General features: G+C 37.6%; 1 protein-coding gene and 1 long non-coding RNA gene across 2 annotated transcripts; one reads left to right on the top strand and one right to left on the bottom strand.

Moving 5' to 3' along the window:
• The first annotated feature begins 35 nt into the window (after window positions 1–35).
• LOC146455606 (uncharacterized) lies at window positions 36–1,638 on the top strand. The gene is made up of 2 exons (XM_085093976.1): window positions 36–1,003; window positions 1,406–1,638. The coding sequence occupies exons 1-2, from the start codon at window positions 873–875 to the stop codon at window positions 1,629–1,631; spliced, it is 357 nt and encodes a 118-aa protein (XP_084950102.1). The 5' UTR covers window positions 36–872; the 3' UTR covers window positions 1,632–1,638.
• On the bottom strand, window positions 1,614–7,158 carry LOC146455605 (uncharacterized). The gene is made up of 2 exons (XR_014858981.1): window positions 7,026–7,158; window positions 1,614–3,605 (listed from the first exon to the last, which is right to left on the bottom strand). It is a non-coding gene; the product is annotated as an uncharacterized LOC146455605 (long non-coding RNA).
• Window positions 7,159–20,760: the final 13,602 nt, after the last annotated feature.

Below are 20,760 nucleotides of genomic sequence, written 5' to 3'. Positions count from 1 at the left end.
CAGCTGAACATGTAATTGGTGCAGGACTGATGATATCTTCTTTCCTCTGGGATTATTGCAGTTAAATGGAACCCCACTCTTAAGGCAAACAGTGCTCAAAATGCTCTAAATGTGTAAAATACAATATGTTTGGCACTAAAAATTATTCCTCTAACCTTGTTATTTTTTTTTTTCGGCCTTCAAAACTGGCCTTTGCAGGAAGTTCCAACTTCCTGTGTCTGCCATCTTGTTTGGTGCGCAAGGGACTCTGGATTGATGACGTGTAATGGTTGCTAGGCCTAAAGTTTATCACGTCAACAAAGCTAGAAATTACTTGGGACTGGCAATAGACTAATGGCGATGTCGATTCAGCCATACCAGTTTGAACCAGAGTACTCTTCATGCGAAAAAAGCACAGAAGAAGATTTTAGTGGGCCAGAAGAACAAGAAATCGATTCACTGGTAACCAAACAGTAATGAAAGTGAAGAAGTCTGTCAACGAGAGAACGCTTCTTGGTGCGTCTGTGAGTGCTGCTTGGTCATGCCATCTGAAGTTGAGTGCATCTGCTACCAAACACTAGCTTTTTGTCAAAGTTAGTTGAAGGTTTGTTTTAAACTTGATGTTTTTATTATTGAAATTCAGTTTTCCTACGTTGATTTTTATTTTCTACTTTTGGCTCTTCTATATAATAAAGCTTTCATCATAAGGACATTACTTGATAGAAATGAAACTAACAATGATTCTTTTATTGATATTGGCCAGTATTTCTTCCATCTAGAGGTCGCATTTCAACTTCTAAGAGACGTCCAGTAAATACTGTCCCACGTGTATTTATTTTGTCAGATAAGCAATTGGCCCATATCATAAAAGTATAATTTTATCCCGTCTTAGGATGACTTGTATCACTGAGCATGAAAGCTTTGAAGCTGTTTGCTTGAATAGACATGTGCTGTGGACAGCGTTAGTTAGCCTGCATGACAGAGAGGGTGCTGGCCTTCCAGAAAGACAGCAACTTTCGAACAGGTGATTATGCAATGTTTTCATCTAACCAAGCTTTACCTTTACAGATAATTTTTCCTACTCCCATTTTGAAACGCATTTCTAGTTTGTTAACACACACTTGACTCGAAGTAGGTTAAGTACACAAAGTAACTTTGGAGTAAAGAAAGTCTTCCTGTCTGCTCAAGCCATCTTAATTTGAAGCAAACTAGAACTTTTCGTTGAGGTCAATAGGCTGAGTGCAGACCTACACAGATTGTAAAACTGAGAAATATATCGTCCCATGATAAAAAGACTAACCCACATACTTTGTCAGTTCTTTTCCGGCTCTATCAATGCGGAATGCAACTTAGCAGAATTACCAGATTTTTGACATGGGTGACAATCACACAAGTTAATCCAAGTTCTTTCTTCGTTCTATTTCAGGTCATTCCGCTACTCGGCATACCGACAGTTCACCTGGTGGGTACATGGGTATCTTGGAAAGGGAATTCTCTGTGTCATCCCATCATGTGCAGTGAAAAAAATAAGGAGTGAAATTCCCTCCGAAGATGGAATTTACCGTGGTTATATTCCGGGAGATGATGATGATGATGACAGTGACTTTGATAGTGACATTCAACAAGCATGGAGAGACTTTTTAAATATTTAATGGCTCTAATGTAAATAAACGTACAGTTTTATTTATTGTATGAGTACTCTCATTTCCTACTTGTTTGCCAAAAGCTTGAACCCACCAACACCCACGGGTACTTGCATATAAAAAGTGAATGGAAAGTGTAAAATAATGACAAAATTGTTTAGCCCCAAAAAGTAGTCACAAGCAACAACTTAACTTAAATATATTTATTTTAGAATGTGTGTTATTGTGATGATCACATCTTCGTTTCACCTCACTACAAGATATTAGGCGTCGTCCACACGTATCCGGAAATTTGTGAAAACGCAAATTTTTTTTTACGAATACGGCTTGCGTCCACACGTATCCAGCGTATTTTCCGGCCGTATCCGGAAATTTTTGAAAACGCTCTCCAGAGTGGAAATTTTTTTAACTGATACGAATACGTATACGTGTGGACGGTCGTATCCGGAAATTTTTGAATACGCTTTTGTCATTCTCTTGGATCCAGTCTTCACGACGAGCATTATAAACAAACATGGCGTACAGCAAGCTGGGTTGTAGCTTCTTTGTTAGTTGCTCTGATTTCTAGTTTGATATCATGCGTTCAGATAAATGCAGCTGTGATAAATTTACACAACCAATACATTAAAGATCGACAGGATGTTTTGAGATTGTTATTCTGGACGCGACCAGGAAGGACAAGCGCATAGTGGGACAATTTTATTAATGGCACAACGATCGAAGGAGAATGGAGAGAGAATTTTAGAACAGGGCACTAGAGCAAATCAGAAAATTTCCGGATACAATTGGATACGTGTGGACGGCTGAAAACGATTCGAATACGCTGCGTGTGGACGCGAAAATTTTCGCATCCGCAAACAAATATTTGCGGAAAAAAAAATTTCCGGATACGTGTGGACATGGCCTTTATTCAATTCTTATTCGATTCATAGAAACATCATGCCTTTTTTTAAACATTGCTAAGTTGTTCAAATCTTACAACCTCAAGAATAATATTCAAAATATCAATATCCTTTGTACCTCTCGATGTCCTCCATCACTTGTAACTATGAGTATCCTTCTGGGATCTATTGGTATATGGGTTGTTGATTACCTTAATAAGACCGATCCCTTATACACACTCAGGTATTACAGAATCCTCACTCCTGTAATTGGTCTACTGTCTCAGTCTTAAGGGTGGGGCCTACTAATACAAAGGCATTTTGCGCAGGTTACTTCTCTATGCAGGATGAGCAGATGTTGGCAAGGGCTTTATTTAAACCCAAAAAGAAAATTTGGGGTAACCATGCATTTTTCAGAGATAATTTAGCAACCATAGGTTTAAAGAGTGCTAACATACAAAGCAATGTATGTTTTTTTTTTTTTAATTTAAACTAAATTATCCAGATGTGACACGTCTAAGAATTGCCACCACTTCTCAAATCCTCCCCTTGCAAAGCCTCTGTGTGATGACTGGCATAAGCAACCTGGATGCCACAGCCAAACCTTCTTCAAAACTGCCCTTGGAGAATATTGTAGTGGATGAGCTGCACCTAATGCTAAGATGGATACTCTCGAGGAAGAATCAATTACGGATATCATGAGGTGGGATGAGGTAAGGGTATTTCTACAACTTGCTCATTTGCCTAAACTACAGTTACGTGTAGAAGTTTTTATCCCCCAGTTAAAAGAGAGTAATATTATCAACTAGCCATGGTATTTACAATGTATAATATATATTTCAGGATGACAATGAAATCAAACCTCCAAAAGAGAGAGCTAATGTTCATCTACAAAAGTCCCTTTCAACAGTCCATTCCCTGCGTGTCCTTCAGTATACACCATACTGATAAGTGGGAATGGACTTCTCTACTGAGTGACGAAAAACGCCTTCTCTTGAGAAAACTTCCAAAGCAGTTCCATAAATAACTGCCTAAGGACGAGGTGGAAGCCACAAAGAATCTTTGAATGTAAGCATTCGTATTTCCACCATAGCTTACTACTCTGGAATGAAAAAAAAAAAGAGAGAGATGAAAGAGTAAATTAAATTAATATACAGATGTGTACACTGTCTATGCTTTTACTAGCTGTAAAACCTTATTTGTTTTCTATTTCCTTCAGAATTTTAGAAAGCTGTTAGACTGTCTGAACACCAAAACAAAACAAAGTCTGACCCAATTTTGAATGTCTGGTCCTAAATTAAAGTTATTTACGTTTCAATGAGGACATTCCATTCTATAAAATCGGAAGTTTTTCTAAAATTGATAAAAAGAGCAACTCCCGGCAAGTTCTTCTCTTCTGTATAGGACATTATGTCTAAAATCTATTAATCATTTTCACCAATGTAACGGTTTTTAACATATCGGGCTTGCTCAGAGTTAATGATTTTTGGAAGAACATTTTCTAATCTCTCCGCAATTGCTTTTGCCAACATTTTGTAGGCAACATAAAAAAGAGCGATTGGCCTGTCTTTATTTGGCTTTAGTATGAGGGTAACGATTTCTTGTCTTTGTGAAATTGATAAAAAGTTCTGGTGTCGAAAGCAAATTGAAACTGTTTATCATCTCAAGATGTAGTTCTTTCCAAAAAAGTTTACAAAATTCCGCAGGTAGTCCCTTCGATTGTTCATTTTTAAAGTCATTCAAAGCTTTTAAGCATTCTGCTGAAACCTTTCCTTCACAGGATAGCTCATTCACATCGTCTAAAGGAGTGATGTTTTCAAAGAAAATGGAGGCTAAATCATTTAAGTGTTCTGGATGCGCAACAGAGGTTTAGAGCATTTTGCAATAATTCATAATTTATTAATGTTTTAAACTAGTGGCAGCTTTTGGGTATTAGGATTGCCACCTTTTTTGTCATTCCAGACAACGTTCAATTGAAATCCCCACCTACTATGATTGTTTCTTCTAAATATTCTTGAAGCCGATTTTGTAATTCTTTGATAATGATTGTACTCCAATATAAATAGTTGCTTAGCGAAAAAAGGACATTACATAGAAAGCAACAGAAGAGTGTGCGTCTCCTCATTTAAGTAGAAAATGACTAAACAATACACTGGCGACGAGCATGGACTCGTAACCGCAGAACTAGCAGAAAATCCAGGACTGCCAGACCTGGCAGAAAATCCAGGACAGCCAAATTTGGTAGAAACTCCAGTACCAGAACCAGCAGAACTGCAACACATAATGGAACATCGTTGCACGCACCCACCACATTCAACATTGATGCAGCCGACTTGTACAGTGAGTGGATACACTGGTTGAGTGCTTTTGAAATTTATGCCCTTGCCTCAAACCTAAGGAAGAAGGGCGATGCATTTCAGAGGGCTACCATGCTGCACTGCCTTGGCCCCATTGTACAACACATTTTCAATACACTCTCTGGAGAACACAAGACCCTTGAAGAAGTGAAAACTGCCGTGAGTGGACACTTTGCACAAAAGGCAGACGAGTCGATTGACACGTACCTGACGAGCCTTAGAGAGCTGATAAAATCATGCGACTTTCGCACTCTCGAGGAGATGACACAAGAAATGTTCTTCTCGTACCTTGAGGCAGAGACTTCTCCAACAGGACCACGTGGACCTCGCAAAGACGATCAAAATTGCGTGAAGTACAGAGAGGGCTGTACAAGAAGCAGCATTGCTGTCACAAGGCACCTTGGACAACCCAATCCATTTCCACCACCTGCATGCCTCTGGCGGATTTCCAACAAAACAGTACAGCCGTTACAGATCTGGAGACTCTACGTGGAAACAAATTTGGTTTTGCTAGTCATTACTAAGTTCCTCTGGGACATTCGATATGTTATATTTTTCTCTCCCATGTGTAAGAACCTACCAATCACTTTTGGATCAAGTCCTTGTTCCTTTGCTTTATACATTGCTTTTATTAGTTTTCTCCACTCCTCTAGTATTGCTTTCATGGTATCTTCTGCTCTCTTTAACCGCTTGTCTTCTGCTAAAAGCCTGGTATCTGTCTTCATGGCAGACAAAGCGGGCAATGATCAGTCAATTATTTCCTTTCGCTTCCCGATTCAAAGAACTGCTTGAAATCGAATATCTTTGGTATCCATTTGTAGCTCATTCTCCAAGATGCTGAGAATAACTTGTTTAGATGTAAAATTAACACTTTCATCGTTTGACTCTGAGATATTATTGAATTTTAAGTTCTCATGTCTAGTTTAATTTTCGAGCTTGATTATCTTTTCTCTCTCTTCTGTCAGCTCTTCTTTGGTCTTGGTTTACAGCGATCACAGCGGTTCCACCCCTTGTTCCTATGCTTTTTTGGTGTCTTTGAGAACCTTTGTTTCTTCCTTCAGGTCATCAATAGTTGCCCAGAGGGTTTTGACACTCTTTTAACATTGTCTTTTATAGTTTCTATTTCATGTCTCATTTCTTGCCTGATAGCATTCATCTTCTCACATATCTTTCCAAAATTATTTTCCATTGTCTCCATCAAATTCCGGATCCCGTAACGAACTTATTTTTCTTCGGCCATTTTGACTTTCTTCAATTCGGTTGGCAAAGTTGCAGAACTGGAGCTTGAACCTCTTTGGCCCCTTTTATGTTTGGTAATTCCTTTCTATGACTGATACTGTTTCCTTTGATATCGCGGCAGATTTTGGTAAGATTTTCCCTTCTTTTGTCGCCCTAGATCAGAATGTGTCTTGCCACCATGACAGTCAATCCTAGTCTCATGAGCTCGTCTTTAATGCAAAGAACTTTTTCGGTGAATGCAAACAATGATACTCTTTATAGGAGCACTCGGATTTCTTTTTTCTGAGTATGCTTGTATCACTTTCTAGAGTCATACATCATTATCATTCATTCACCAGGCTGGAAATATACCATCACATTTATTTCATATACCACTCATTCCACATTCAAATCCTAGCAGTATGCAGGATGTTTGTCCCTTAGCTCCCACGAGTCTCCTGTAGCTCAGTGGTAGAGCATCCGAACTAGTAATCCAAAGGTCTTAGGTTCAACTCCTGATAGGAGTACTCCGATTTCTTTTTTCCGAGTATGCCTGTGTCACTTTCTAGAATAATACATCATTCTCATTCATTCACCAGGCTGGAAATATACCATCATATTTCATATACCGCACGTTGGACATTCAAATCCTAACAGTATGCAGTATGTTTGTCCCATGAACCTAGTTTAACGGTCTTAAATCTCACGAGTCTCCTGAGCTCAGTGGTAGAGCATCCGAACTAGTAATCGGAAGGTCTTAGGTTCAACTCCCGATAGGAGCACTCGGTTTTCTTTTCTCCAAGTATGCCTGTGTCACTTTCTAGAATAATACAACATTCTCAATGTGCAAGTCTTAACTAGTTTCGCAGCTGCTCTCACAAATAATTATTTCCAAAACACTGCATTCCCAGGTAGATAAGACTTACTATAATGAATATTACACCTACCTCCTCAAGAGTCTTAGACGTTCCTAAGACCGAGTTTCCACGTTTTGTACCCAACGAGCCACAATCTTGTTTGACGTAAAACTGAGCCCACAGAGTCTTGTGTAGCAACCGCTTGGAGGAATTATCATGGTTTCTTTTCAGTGAGCAGTGCTCTGGGGACGAGAGGTCATGGTCCAGTGCAAAGAGTGTGAACTAACACTGCGTTTACCATGTCATCAAAACAAGAACAGTTAATAATGGTAATGAATCTAATTTCCTATGTTCAGTTTTGGCTACAACACCCTATTTTCGGGAGTAGCCTTGAACTGAAAACAGTCACCAAATATTTCATTTTGCAGCTCACATTCACAGACAGCCAAGTTGCCAATTTTCTTAAGGAGCTGGGAGTTAATCTAGAGGGGCATTTGGCCATGGTGGACACTGTAAGCAAAATTTGAAGAGCATGTAAAGAGGTGTTGACAGGCCAAACACAGCTCATAAGCTCGTGATAAAGTGGAACCGAACGTGACCTCAGAGTAATGTATAGTTATTACACGGTTCAAATCCTATCCTTACAACGATAAAAAGAGAGGCTATACTGTCACCAGACGCACTGAAATGAGCCATACCAAGCCTAAACTAAATGCCACAAACGGCATAAGAACGACAGTCGCTAAACGGAAACGTAACAAAAAGAGGCCAACATGACCTTTGAGATCAATTACAACACATGCGACATTTAAACACATGGCTTTGTTCAGTGTCTATCGCGCAAATCCTCCAAATCATAGATGGCATTTAATAAGAAGAAAATCCAGCGCTAAAAGAAAATTTTACCGGGAGCACCGCTCTTTTCATAGAGAAAAGGGTGCTGTTTGGAAGAAATAACCCGTAAGAGCAAAACTCTTATTTAAGCTAAACACGCACATGAGAGTCGCGTAGGCCTGTCAACCCCATTATGTCACGTACCACCCGGCGCTGCCTAATCTCAAAAACATCTTAATGAGCAAATGGCATTTAATTCAGAAACAACCTTTGCTAAGAGAAATATACAAAGAGCCTCCCCTTATCTCATACAGAAAAGGAAAATCCTTGGGAGATATACTTGTTAGAGCAAAACTCTGAGGTCACGTTTGGTTCCACTTTATCACGAGCTTATGAGCTGTGTTTGGCCTGTCAACACCTCTTTACATGCTTGATATATTTTTGGACAGTGCTCCGTCATAACTCGTGTGAAGAAATTATAACAACAGAGTGTACATGGGTGATAAAGAGAGTTAACGATGGAAAATATCTCGCACATGAGAAGAAAAGACGCCCTTTTCACTCTTAGATATTCAAAACCGAGCTAGTTTCACTACACCAAGAACACTCTTTCAGAATACACCCAATAACAAGGCTTCCAGACCTCAAAGAAAACACAATACAACTCGGATCAGAACATCTCCCACGCTATTGCCATTGGTTACAATCTCACAACCAATGGCAAGCCGGAATTTTCGATCCTAACCTTAAGTATTTAAACAGCATGTAGAACATCTGCCACATAATGCTCATAGCTCCTACCACACTTAAAGCACTCAACATAGTAGCAACTGACGAGGAACGCTTTAGTTCCGAAACTGCAGTCTTGCTTAAGAAAAACTTGCCTGACCATTCCCCTAAATGCTACAGAATTTACTTACGGCCGAAGGACTAGAAGCAGCCCCTGGCCAGAGCACGTAAGCACAGGAGGAAAGTACTAAGCTCCTGCAACACAAACCTCACAGTTACAGAGCTTGGCGGAGCGACAACGAAACACACAGCCGTAACTTAAGCGGCCTTTAGCCCTCAATTTAACGCATTGCATAGCTTTCAAAGAAGCTACATTGCTTAAAAACGGATCAAGGGACAAATAACCATGATAAGAAGCACAGCATCTTGCAACAAAAGCAAATAGCCGGGCCCGGCAATCTGACAAAAGCTGCAAGATAATGTATAGTTATTACACGGTTCAAATCCTATCCTTACAACAATAAAAAGAGAGGCTATACTGTCACCAGATGCACTGAAATGAGCCATACCAAGCCTAAACTAAATGCCACAAACGGCATAAGAACGACAGTCGCTAAACAGAAACGTAACAAAAAGAGGCCAAAATGACCTTTGAGATCAATTACAACACATGCGACATTTAAACACATGGCTTTGTTCAGTGTCTATTGCGCAAATCCTCCAAATCATAGATGGCATTTAATAAGAAGAAAATCCAGCGCTAAAAGAAAATTTTACCGGGAGCACCGCTCTTTTCATAGAGAAAAGGGTGTTCTTTGGAAGACATAACCCGTAAGGGCAAAACTCTTATTTAGGCTAAACACGCACATGAGAGTCGCGTAGGCCTGTCAACCACATTATGCCACGTACCACCCGGCGCTGCCTAATCTCAAAAACATCTTAATGAGCAAATGGCATTTAATTCAGAAACAACCTGTGCTAAGAGAAATATACAAAGAGCCTCCCCATATCTCATACAGAAAAGGAAAATCCTTGGGAGATATACTTGTTAGAGCAAAACTCTGAGGTCACGTTCGGTTCCACTTTATCACGAGCTTATGAGCTGTGTTTGGCCTGTCAACACCTCTTTACATGCTAAGTAAATTGACTACAAAACTTTGTAAGGAGAAATGAAAATATAACAGCTTTGTTTCAGTCCTCTTTTTCACTTCATCGAAAATAGCATGTATCTCCATTACATCTTTTTAACTCAAAAGTGCTATTGATCTGTTTTGAGTTTTAGGACACATCACAGATGGATTCATTGGAGAAACAGTTAGTATGTCGTGGATTTATTTTTTGCTTCAAAATTGGTGGTGGTCATCATTTCCAGAACCCAATATAGCGCTATCTGTTAACTTTTCCAGGGATTGCATGGTAAAGCATGCCTTGCAATTGGCTGCAGATTAACTAGCCATCCAGAAGATGCTGGAGACCCTGCACAATACCGGTAAATAACTAATCTGTGTTTAGTATTCATCAATGGAAATGAGCTATAATACAAGTGGCTAGTAGGCCGAGAGAAAGTTGCAAGAGATTAGGGCCCAATTTTTATCAGTATGACATTTCATGAGGAAAATCTCTACAAGAAAAATCAGACTGCTGACTTTGTGTTTTTTCTTTCGTAGGTTCATAGTCAGTGTCATTGTGGAAAGGTTTTCTTTAGTTACACGGAGCGAAAATTATTTATTGCATTATGAACTGTCTGATTAACATAGCATTTGTTATCATGAAAATCCTGTCTTGACTTTACTTTAACTCCCACCCCTAATTTTCACTAATGAAAACAAAAATCATTTGTATTGGTCATAACCTTTATTACAGTAAGTGGCTTCTAAAGAAGCCGTTTTAAGGTGGTATGATACCTTATAAAAGGCAAAAAGTTCAAAATTTTACCTAAAGTTTTCTAATTAAAACATTTTGCCGGAAATAAAGGAAAAGTATGCAACTACAAGAAGTCTTCTATCATGCTGCTTACTAGCCTTTGTTAAAAAATTGTATAGGTAACCTAGAAGACGCCACATGGAAGACCAAGGCCGCAGTGGACTTAAGGAACAACACAAATCGCTCTCTCTGTCTAAGAAGAATAGGGGAGCTTCCCTTGAAAGACAAGCGATTGCAGGAGATTCAGAAATAACAGAACTCCCTAACACCCATGTCACCGCTTTACCCATACCTATTGAGAGCTCTCCACATGTTAAACTAGACCCCGCATTTGTATCTATCCTGAAAAAGAAAGTACACTTTTTGGCTAATACAGAGAACGGTCTTTCCCACTCCCTGGTGAGAATTAAACATTTGGAGGAACAACCCCACCAAGAGAAAAACAGTCACACAATATTCTGCACAGCAAAAGAAGAAGATATTTAACCAAGACAAAAAAATGCGTGCAAGGCGCGATAGCAAGAAAAAATCAACTGAGAAGCAAGCCGTAAAAAAGGAGTAAAGAGGATCGTTGGAACATTTCCTAGAAGAAAGTAAAAAGCATGACAAGGCACTGGTTAAATTGTTAGACCAGGAGAAAGAAATGCAAGAGAACGAACATGTTATGCTTCACAAGTTTATGGGAACCCATGGGGAACTGCTTAAAAGAATTAGATGCACCGTGATGAACATCAGCATGACCATGGAATTTATAAACGTCTAGAACATAATAATAAAATTGTTCCAGTTGTAACAGAACTTAAATTATAACAGTTCTGTATAACAGCTTATATTATAGATTGTTTTACTTTAACTATCAGTCATATGACTGCATCCTCACTTATATTCAAATAAAAGCCTATGAAAAAATGAGGAAAATGTTCATGCTAGAAAATCTCTGATCGCATCATGCACTTGCTTACCATAATAATTTATTTTTTGGCCCTGGTAAGCGATGGCACAGTCTTTGCCTCGGGTTAACTGGCCCATGGTACGTAGAATGCAACAGGTTAGGAAAGTGCGATATGCTTTCCTAGGGTGCTCATTCAGTCGCTTATTGAGGCACCACTACTGAGTACAAAAGGATATGTTTTTTACTACCTGCATATCAGGCAATATTATTACAAAAGAATATGTGACATTTCCTATACAAAAATTTGTTTTCGAAAATGATAGAATAAATTTTAAATTTTTATATCATACTAATAATCAACAATCATTAAGATCGGCGGTGTCGGTTACCACATTAATATCACTAGAAATAATTCATAACAATTACAAATTACAATTTGCGTCAGACGTTACTACAATTTGCGCATACGTACAGATATTACAAAATACGTAGGTTGGATTTGTTACAAAATGCTGCATCCTTTATTACACAATGCACAAATTATTACAAAACGTCCAACTTATTAAAAAATGCCGCAGAAAACATCTTGTTAGTAGGGAAGTGAACAAGGCTTTAAAGACTGTTCCAGACGAAATACTGAGGGAATGTCCAGTTGAAGATCTGCACGGTGCATATCTAGATTGAAGTGCATACCAAACCTATACCAGAACGAGGTTGCCTAAATCGTTCACTACCTCTCAACATTAACTCTGTGGTCGTAAATGATGGTGATGGGCATATTCTATGAAACTCTCTTGCGAAACCCAACGTAAATGAGATTAAACTGCACTGATGCACCAGAACTGTTTGCTGTTCATTATATCACGAATGAAGACAAATGAAGTTCTGGAACAATTTAAAAGCCACTTATCCTTACTTTGAGTTCCATTTTTCTTAGTCTTACTTGTGCGTAAAGGGGGAGCACAGTTTTGCTATTAGCTGCCATGAGAGGGAATACTTGAGCCCAAGGATTTCTATGACAGATCCGCGAAGGAATTCTGGTTTGAGTTCTTGACAGCTTTGTCAGACAGCAAGCTGCATATTCTTGATCTAATCATCTGGAATTGCTAGTCTCGAGGCGCCCAAAAAGGCGGTTTTAGCCCTTTGAATTCCAAGCGTGCATATACGCGTGCTTCCAAATATGGTGTACATTTTGACCCTAAAAACATCCAAGAGAACCAGGAAGTATGGAGTAAAACAGAAAACGAAACGGAGAAAGCCGACGAAAATAATCACAAAAGAGAAAACAAAACGAATGGCGGAACCAGCAGACAGGACCAAACAGTAAAAGAGGGCGTTTCCCATGGCATGTACGCGAATCAGTACGAGAATGATAATCAGCAAACAAGGAGCAAAGAGAAATGTTCATTTGACCACCTTCCGAACAAAATTATTGCCATGATTTTTGAAACAGCTCTACAATCTTGCAGCAACTCCAGCTACCCCAGTGATGCCTACCTCCGTTTTCAGCGACTTAGGAATGTGTTCTCTCGATTTCGCCAGTGCGTCGATGCTTTAGTAGTTATAGACTTGGGGGTACCGGCGCATTGACTCTCTGCGTTCGTCTTTTTGCGCCCATATCGCTTCACTCCCCTAAGTTTACAACTACTGCGTCCAAAGATCTGTCCAAAAATAATCCAATAAATTATTACAAATTATAATCCACAGCTGAAATTGAAAAACTGTAATCCAGCCACTGAATCCAGAAGTATTCCCGAAATCCAACTCTGAAAGCCAAACACTGATGTCAACTGCTGCAAGTCTTTTGATTCATATAGTTCTAAACTGATTGGAAAACTATATGTAATTCATTTGTTTTTTATATTAATGGTGCGTTTAAATATTCACAACCGGAAAATCACAGTAGCGTGACTTCTCAGAAAAACAGGAACTTGATGATGTAATAGATAAGGGAATTTCCCTATGAAATGAGTCATCAGATTTCTATTGTTTTCAAGTCATATGACAGTCGTATGATTTTTTCAGCCAATCAGAATTTTCCCCACAAATTTACCAACTGATATTTTTTCTGATATTTTTATCAGAAGTTTACAAATTTTGATAAAAGTTTTTGGTTGTCTTAGTCTTGAAAACTATATCCATCAAAAATGCCTTTGAGTTTTGTCGAAGCTACTCGTCGGTATGAGTCTTCCATTAAAAATATTCAGGATTCCATTTTTACTCTTGAATCATTGATGGGATCCAATCTGGTGTTCTCATTCGACATGCCACAAGCGATTGGTACTTTGGATGAAGTCGATACAATGAAAGCAGAAAGAGCCATCTCTTTACAAATACTCGCACTGGAAGAAAACAGGAAGATGATTTCATTTGAAAAGAAGAGAAGCGCTATTGCAGATGTGATCCAAGAAAAGCAACAAATCCAACAGTTGAAGATGCAGATAAAGACTAAACGACAATCTGAAAGAGTTGCTTCTAGTCCCTACAGCAAATACAAGCAAGCACCACCACTGAATACAGCTGATGCACAACCAACAAATACAGTTGATGAAGGGAAATCAATCAATTAGCACGACATCTAACATTTAATAACATTTTTTACTTTGTAGTGACCATATGCATAACTCGTTATGCCATTTTCATGTATATATCTTTTGTCATCAAAGCAAGAAAGAGATGTTTTGTTTATCTCGTACCTCCTAAGTTGATGCTTGTTGCTTCGAATGGTTTTCATTGTGTGATGTAGTTGTTTCTTATTGAATGATACATCTTTACAATTAGCATGTTTGATTTCTTTCTTGATCACAACCTTTTTAATTCCTTTTGCAGTTCGCCCACATTGCTTATTGTCTTTAATGTATGAATACATTTTGGATCTCAATCCAATCAATTCTGTAATTGGAATGCCTGCTGCTTCATCTTTGAATTTTCCAATAACTTTCTTATTCCTATTGCTATAATATATGCTTTCTTGTGGATAATCACTGATATCACATAAATGTTCATCTTTCCAAAAATCCAGATAAACATCATCTGCTTCAATCTCATGTCAGGCTGTCGGTCTCTGTAAATAAGAGTTTCGCCTTGTCGTCGTATTGGCGCTTGATATAATTGTAATGGAAGTTGTACATCTTTGTTTTACTCAGATCAAGAATACACATTCCAACATATGCCGGCCTGTTGAGAGTTAGTGTTAGAAAGAGAGTTAGTGACAGAAACTGGGAAATCAATGCCTGTGTAATCCAAATTGGAAACATATTTTTTATCAGTTTTTGTGATTCGCTGTGGATCTTTCTCTTGTGTATTTAGATATCTGATATGACACCAGCGAAAACATTCATCAACATAATTTTTCATGTTAATAATGCCTTTAGACGAGTTTCGAAGCTCTTCAGGTAATGGAATATACGAAGAACCTTTTATTGGTTGGTATTTTACAAAATTGATAAAATGGCTGTCAACTGATTGAATTAACCATGCTGAGCCTTCTGAAATCCATTGTTGAATCTTGTTAATAATTTGATTTAGTGTTATTTGAATAGATTCTGCAATTTCAGTTTCATTGATAATTGTTTGTGCAGAACTATTAAAATAAGCTATTTTTTTTCAATCATTTTGTCTCCTCCTTGTTTTTCAGAAGTAATTTTCAAAGTCTCCACAAATTTGAGACCAGTCATTTCGTGCAAAATCTTTTTCAAATTATATTCAATTGCTAATCGAGTACCTTGAAGTTGAGTCAATGGATCTTCATCATTTTTTATGCTAACTTCACACGATTTTGTATAACCGGATAATGCTTTGGTTGTTTCAGTAAATTTTGTGCGTGGCGCTGGAATCGGATGTTGAGTCCAATCTCGTTGTTTTGTGCGTGGCGCTGGTGTTGGTTTGTAATCATCTCTGAACTCTAATGGTGGTGGAATGATGTTGTCTTCATACTCCTGGACCATCTGTTTGACACTCTTGCGTGGTGTAGGAATTGGTCGCTCAACCATCTTTTTGGTTCGTGGAGCAGGTGTTGGTTTGTTCTTTCGGAGCAGCAATTCAATGAGCTCTGATTTTGATAATTGTTCAAGATAAGATTTGTTCATTATATATTTAGTTGAGATAATATTGTTTAAACTGCGTTCCAATTGTGCTGGATTTTGCAATGATGGAGTCCAACCAGACATGGATTCCATTTTTGGGTTTTTTGTGTTCGAGAATTTTATTTTAATATTTCTATGTGTTATCTCTTTAAGCCCACATTGAAAAAATCAAAAAGAAGATCCAAATGAAAAATTCAGTTCATCTGGGTCCGATTATGGTATTCATCTTGGGTTTTGTTGGCTTCATCGGGGTTTTTTTTTGTGTGTTTTGGTCCGCAAATGGTTTGTCTTTGACCACATCTTGAATTCTTTATTGCATACATCACAAACCCAAGAAGTATTTGTCATCCAATCATTTCTCGCTTTTTGAAAAGCATTAATGCGCTCAGTTTCTGTGTTATATTTTGGTTTTCTTCCTCTTTTCATCTTTATCAGTTATACATAGAAACATATCTTTAAATAGATATAACTAATTTTTCACAATCTGATTCAATTTTTTAGATCTTATTAACCATTCTTATTGACCATTATTTGTAAATCCTTCAATGGAATCCAAGAATCGAATTCATCACTGTATCCTTTCCACTTTACCAAAGGTTGTTTCTTCTTGTAATCTCTCCTGATAACTTTATCGATTCTGAATATCTCCTGTTTAGCTTTCAATAATTCCGGTTCATAAAAACTTCCTTTTATTTCTTCATCGTTCAGATCCTTCAGTTTGTATGTGATTGGATTAGTGTATTGAATTTTATCCATAATGAACAACTCTTCTGTGAAATTTGGTGTGTATCCTTCATCGAACACTTTCCTTTTGTACTTTGATATTCGAATCTTGTCACCAACTTTAAATTTTGGTTTGGATGATAATTGCTTCAAATTGCCATAAAGATTGAAGTAAACAGTTCCTTCATTCTTTTTCTTAGATGCCTCTGTCGGTGTCATTTTTATTGAACTGTGTTTAGTGTTATTATACTCCTTCAATATTTCAGGCAAAATATCCAGGTACATTGTATTGCCTTGAGCAGTGAATTTTTCCACATTTTATTTTTAATGGTGCGATTCCAACGCTCTACCACTGATGATCTTTCTTCATTTTCAGTTGAATACAGTGTTATGTTATGTTATTGAGCAAGTCATTGAAATGTTTGTTGTAGAACTCTGAGCCTTTATCAGTCCACAGATACTTTGGTTTTCGACCCTCTTTGAATATGCTTTGAAATGCTGTAGTTATAGTTTCACCTTTTTTATCTTTTAATGGGACAATCCAGCCATATTTGCTGAAAACATCTATAACCAGGAGAAGATACTTGTTACCTTTATTCCATCTACTGAATTGTTACATTTCAACAAGATCAGCAGCCCATATTTCATCAATATTATTTACAATAACACGCCACCGAGTAAAGTTACGCCTTATGGGTTTATGCAGCTCATTGGCTAATTTTTCCTGCCAGTTTTCCTCTTTACCCGACAGCTTTTGTTGTTTTTTGGAACCCCAAGAGCCAGTTTCAGTTTTGTATTTATCATATTTCGAGCCAACCAGTGACCCCACTGACGCTCATTATATGGCACATTATCCAATGCTTTCACCATCTTTTTATAGGCTTTGTTTTTACATTTTTTGTCATCTTTGCAAACTGAATAATCAACATAATGTTGCATGGCTATTGCATCTTTTTTGCCTGTTGGTTTATCATATATTTACAATATTTGTCCAGTTGTTGGATTCCATTTGACTTAATTTTCCAAATCATTGTATGGACCAGTGTATTTGTGCCCTGGAAGTAACCAACCAGCTTTGGGTTTTGGGAGTTTGCCAATTGCTTTGTGTATTATCAATTGAACCACCACTTATTGGTCTTCCTTTTATTCCTTTCTCATATTCATCCCAAGTTGGTGTTTGCCAACCAATCGCACGATAACTCTCACATGATGGCGTATTGTGATATTTTTTTCCAATCCTTACCATGCTTTGACATGGATAATCTTTGTATTTTTCTAATGTCTTTTAACTAGCTTTTCCAGTCCAAAATTTGTTAGAATATATTCCAGCATCTGTGCTGAATGCACTTTTGGCAATGTCTCCAGATTTGTATCCATCAAAGACTTCCTTTGTTGTTTGGAATTAATGTTCCAGCAACATCCATCGACTTTGATGCAACCTTACCAGGTGTACCAAGTTGTTCCAAAATTGTATCCAAATTACCACCATCAAGTTCTTTTCGGTCAGTTTTGTACCTTCTTTTTGGTCTTATTTTGGTTGATAATTTATCCAACATCTCTGATCCAGTCTTTGGAACAAAAGGAGTTGCTTTAGAAATAGGATAATCAATAGCTTTCTTCTGCAATTTGGGGTTTCTAAGTGCTTCAGACCCATCATATCGACCCATTTCAACTGCTTTCTTTCCCAACCAAGGAATTCCATGTTGAATTAACATATCTGTACCAGCGGGCTATTTAGTTTCCCTGATTTTTGACAAATTTTGTCTTTGTTATGCCACACTCAGCACATGTACAGAAGAACATGAGCCGGCCATTTTTAGCTTGTTTGAAACCCGAAGGCTCAACACATTCAGTTTGTTTCTTTTGTTTAACACAATATGATTTGACCATTTTATATCACTATATTAGATTAATTATCATCAGAGTCAGACTCATAACCGGAGTCACTTTCATCATTGATGAATTCTCTGTCAGACTCAGGCTCACTGTAGTCACTTGAATCATCTTCTGATTCGGATAATGAATAACATTCCAAACAATCATCTCCAAAATGATCAGTTTGTTCTTGACAGTATTTGCAAAATTTCTTCATATACTGTAGATTAGATAATTTTCGAAAATAGTTCATTATAAAATCATGATTGACACTTTGATTGTTCATGTCAAAATGTGCATTGTGGATTGTTTTCAATATACTTGTACCCTTTTGTCTCTCGAATAAATAATACAAACACCAATAACCACACAATACTGAATCTCTTTCTTGGATTTCATCACCTGAATACAATAATCGTTTGCCACTTGTTGACATATATTGCATAATTTTTTTTGGCATAATTAACCCAAAACTATCAAAATATTCTGCATATTTGTCTCCGTTTCGATAAGCAACCTAATGTGTACCTGGTCCAATCTGTGAATCCAGGTTAATGATACCAACTTCATCTTTTTTCATCTTTTGTGGTAAATTATCTCTGCTGTAAATGCCTCTGAGGTGTTTTATTTTGAGTTTTTTGACCCAATCAATTAAATCAAAGTTACTGAGTGGTTTATTTATGAATTTTACAGAATGTCTCTGATTAATGGAATCCCCTTGAATGGACTGTTTTTGCCTAACAACAGATCTTTTCCTTTTTTGGTCTCTTTTTTTTTCCTTTGCCATATTGGTCCCATCTACCGAAAAATGGAGACGGCTTTTAATTAACTGGCAGGACCACACCACCATCTTTTTTGGTTGTGTTACTTGGAACAAAAACTGGAACCGATCTTTTGGATCTACTTTTGTCCACCTGCAAGCCTTTACCCATCAATGCATTCAAAACCATTGGAATGCCAATTGAAGCCAGTAAAGTACCCAAAAAACCTCCTGATTGTGCCTTAGTTGGTTTAATTACAATCTGTCCACCAGTATGTATTGCATTGACAATTTGCTTCTTTTGTGCTTCAGTGAGCCAATCTTTGTATTTTATTAATTGATCAATTTTATTTTGAGGAATGAGGAAACCACCAACTTGTCCTCTACCAAATATTTTATTGACTCCCACATTTGCAAGCCCAGGAAGTGCTCCAGTAGCCAATGGTCCAACTGCTTTCGTTGCCATTGGTAGCAATCTTGTGCCAATTTTGAATAATGATGACCAAAGACTGCCTCCTTGTTGTACAGCTTTTCGTATCTGTGTTTTGCTTATTTTAATATCTGCTCCAGTTTTGTTTTGCATTGCCTTTTTCAGCCTATTTGTGTTTTGGTTAACATCAGCTAATCCGGTCCAGTTAATTCAGAATTTGATAATCTTATTGCTATTGCTGAATTGTTTCTCAAAGCCCTGGCAAGTTTATCTTTTTGCCCAATTGATAGTTTTACTCCATGTGAATGATAAGTTGTCATATCTTTTATATAACTAACGTTACATAAAAAATTTTGGACAATCATCCTATTCAAAAACAATCACAATTATTATAATTAATTTCTTCCATTTATCAAAACAATAGTTTGCCATCTTTCTGAATAAGCTCAGCTTCTTGTTCATATAATGTCAATGCATATACTGAATATGCAGCATTTGTTGTACCAGATAATTCATAATGAAATGTCAGCTTTGTGGTACCATCTTTGATATCCATTTTTTGTTTTGTTAAATCGAAATACACGAATGGAAATAGTGTTTTGAAGTTATTGATATTCAGCAAAGTCCCCTGACTGTATTCATTATTTGCATGCAAAAATTTGAGGACCTCTCTGTAAACTCGAGTCAAATCAGCTTCTGGGGTGTAATGTACATCAGGATATTCATTGCCATTTGCCACAATCAAATGACAATTTGACATTTTCATATCATTTGCTACGTTGAATGTGTTGTACAAAAATGGATTTTCTGTTTGTGCATCAATATGTGCATCGTTGATAATGAAAACAAACACATGCCTTGGCTTTGAAATATCACTTGTTATCTGAAAATTACCACTTCTTTGTGTTGATGAATTGCTTCTCTCAATATTTTCACGCAAATAAGCCCATTTATGAGGCTTTAGAAATTGATTCATGTACAGTGTTTGTCCTTCTGAATTGAAAGTGAGTCGTGGCACAATAAGCTCCATTCTCGTAATGATTACACGACATGCTGCACCTCCGGTTCTCCAAATAAGATTAGCATCAGATTCAATCTCCAAATTCAATTCCAATCGTGTTGATGGTAATAACTCATCTGAGGGAATGTCTAGTTGAAGAAGATCTACACAGTGCATATCTAGATTGAAGTGCAAACCAGACCTATACCAGAACAAGGTTGCCTGAATCGTTCAGTACCTCTCAACATTAACACTGTGGTCGTAAATGATGGTGATGGGCACATTCTATGAAAGTCCTTTGCGAAACCTAAAGTAAATGAGATTAAACTGTATTAATGCACCAGAACTGTTTGCTGTTCATTATATCAGGAATGAAGACACAGATGAAGTTCTGGAACAATTTAAGGGCCACTTATCCTTACTTTGAGTTCCATTTTTCTTAGTCTTATTTGTGCGTAAAGGGAGAGCACAGTTTTGCTATTAGCTGCCATGAGAGGGAATACTTGAGCCCAAGGATTTCTATGACAGATCCCCGAAGGAATTCTGGTTTGAGTTCTTGACAGCTTTGTCAGAC

This window comes from Pavona decussata, unplaced genomic scaffold (genome assembly GCF_977016875.1).
Source record: "Pavona decussata unplaced genomic scaffold, jaPavDecu1.1 SCAFFOLD_272, whole genome shotgun sequence".
Lineage (NCBI taxonomy): Eukaryota > Metazoa > Cnidaria > Anthozoa > Scleractinia > Agariciidae > Pavona > Pavona decussata.
Note: the sequence above shows the minus strand (reverse complement) of the source record. Positions and strands in the feature narration are given on the sequence as shown.

What these genes read in the sequence shown, in the direction of transcription:
- LOC146455606 (XM_085093976.1), top strand. Translation starts at nt 873, where the DNA reads ATGACTTGTATCACTGAGCATGAAAGCTTTGAAGCTGTTTGCTTGAAT. An exon ending in AGACAGCAACTTTCGAACAG is followed by an intron (nt 1,004 to 1,405) that starts GTGATTATGCAA and finishes GTTCTATTTCAG; the next exon opens with GTCATTCCGCTACTCGGCAT.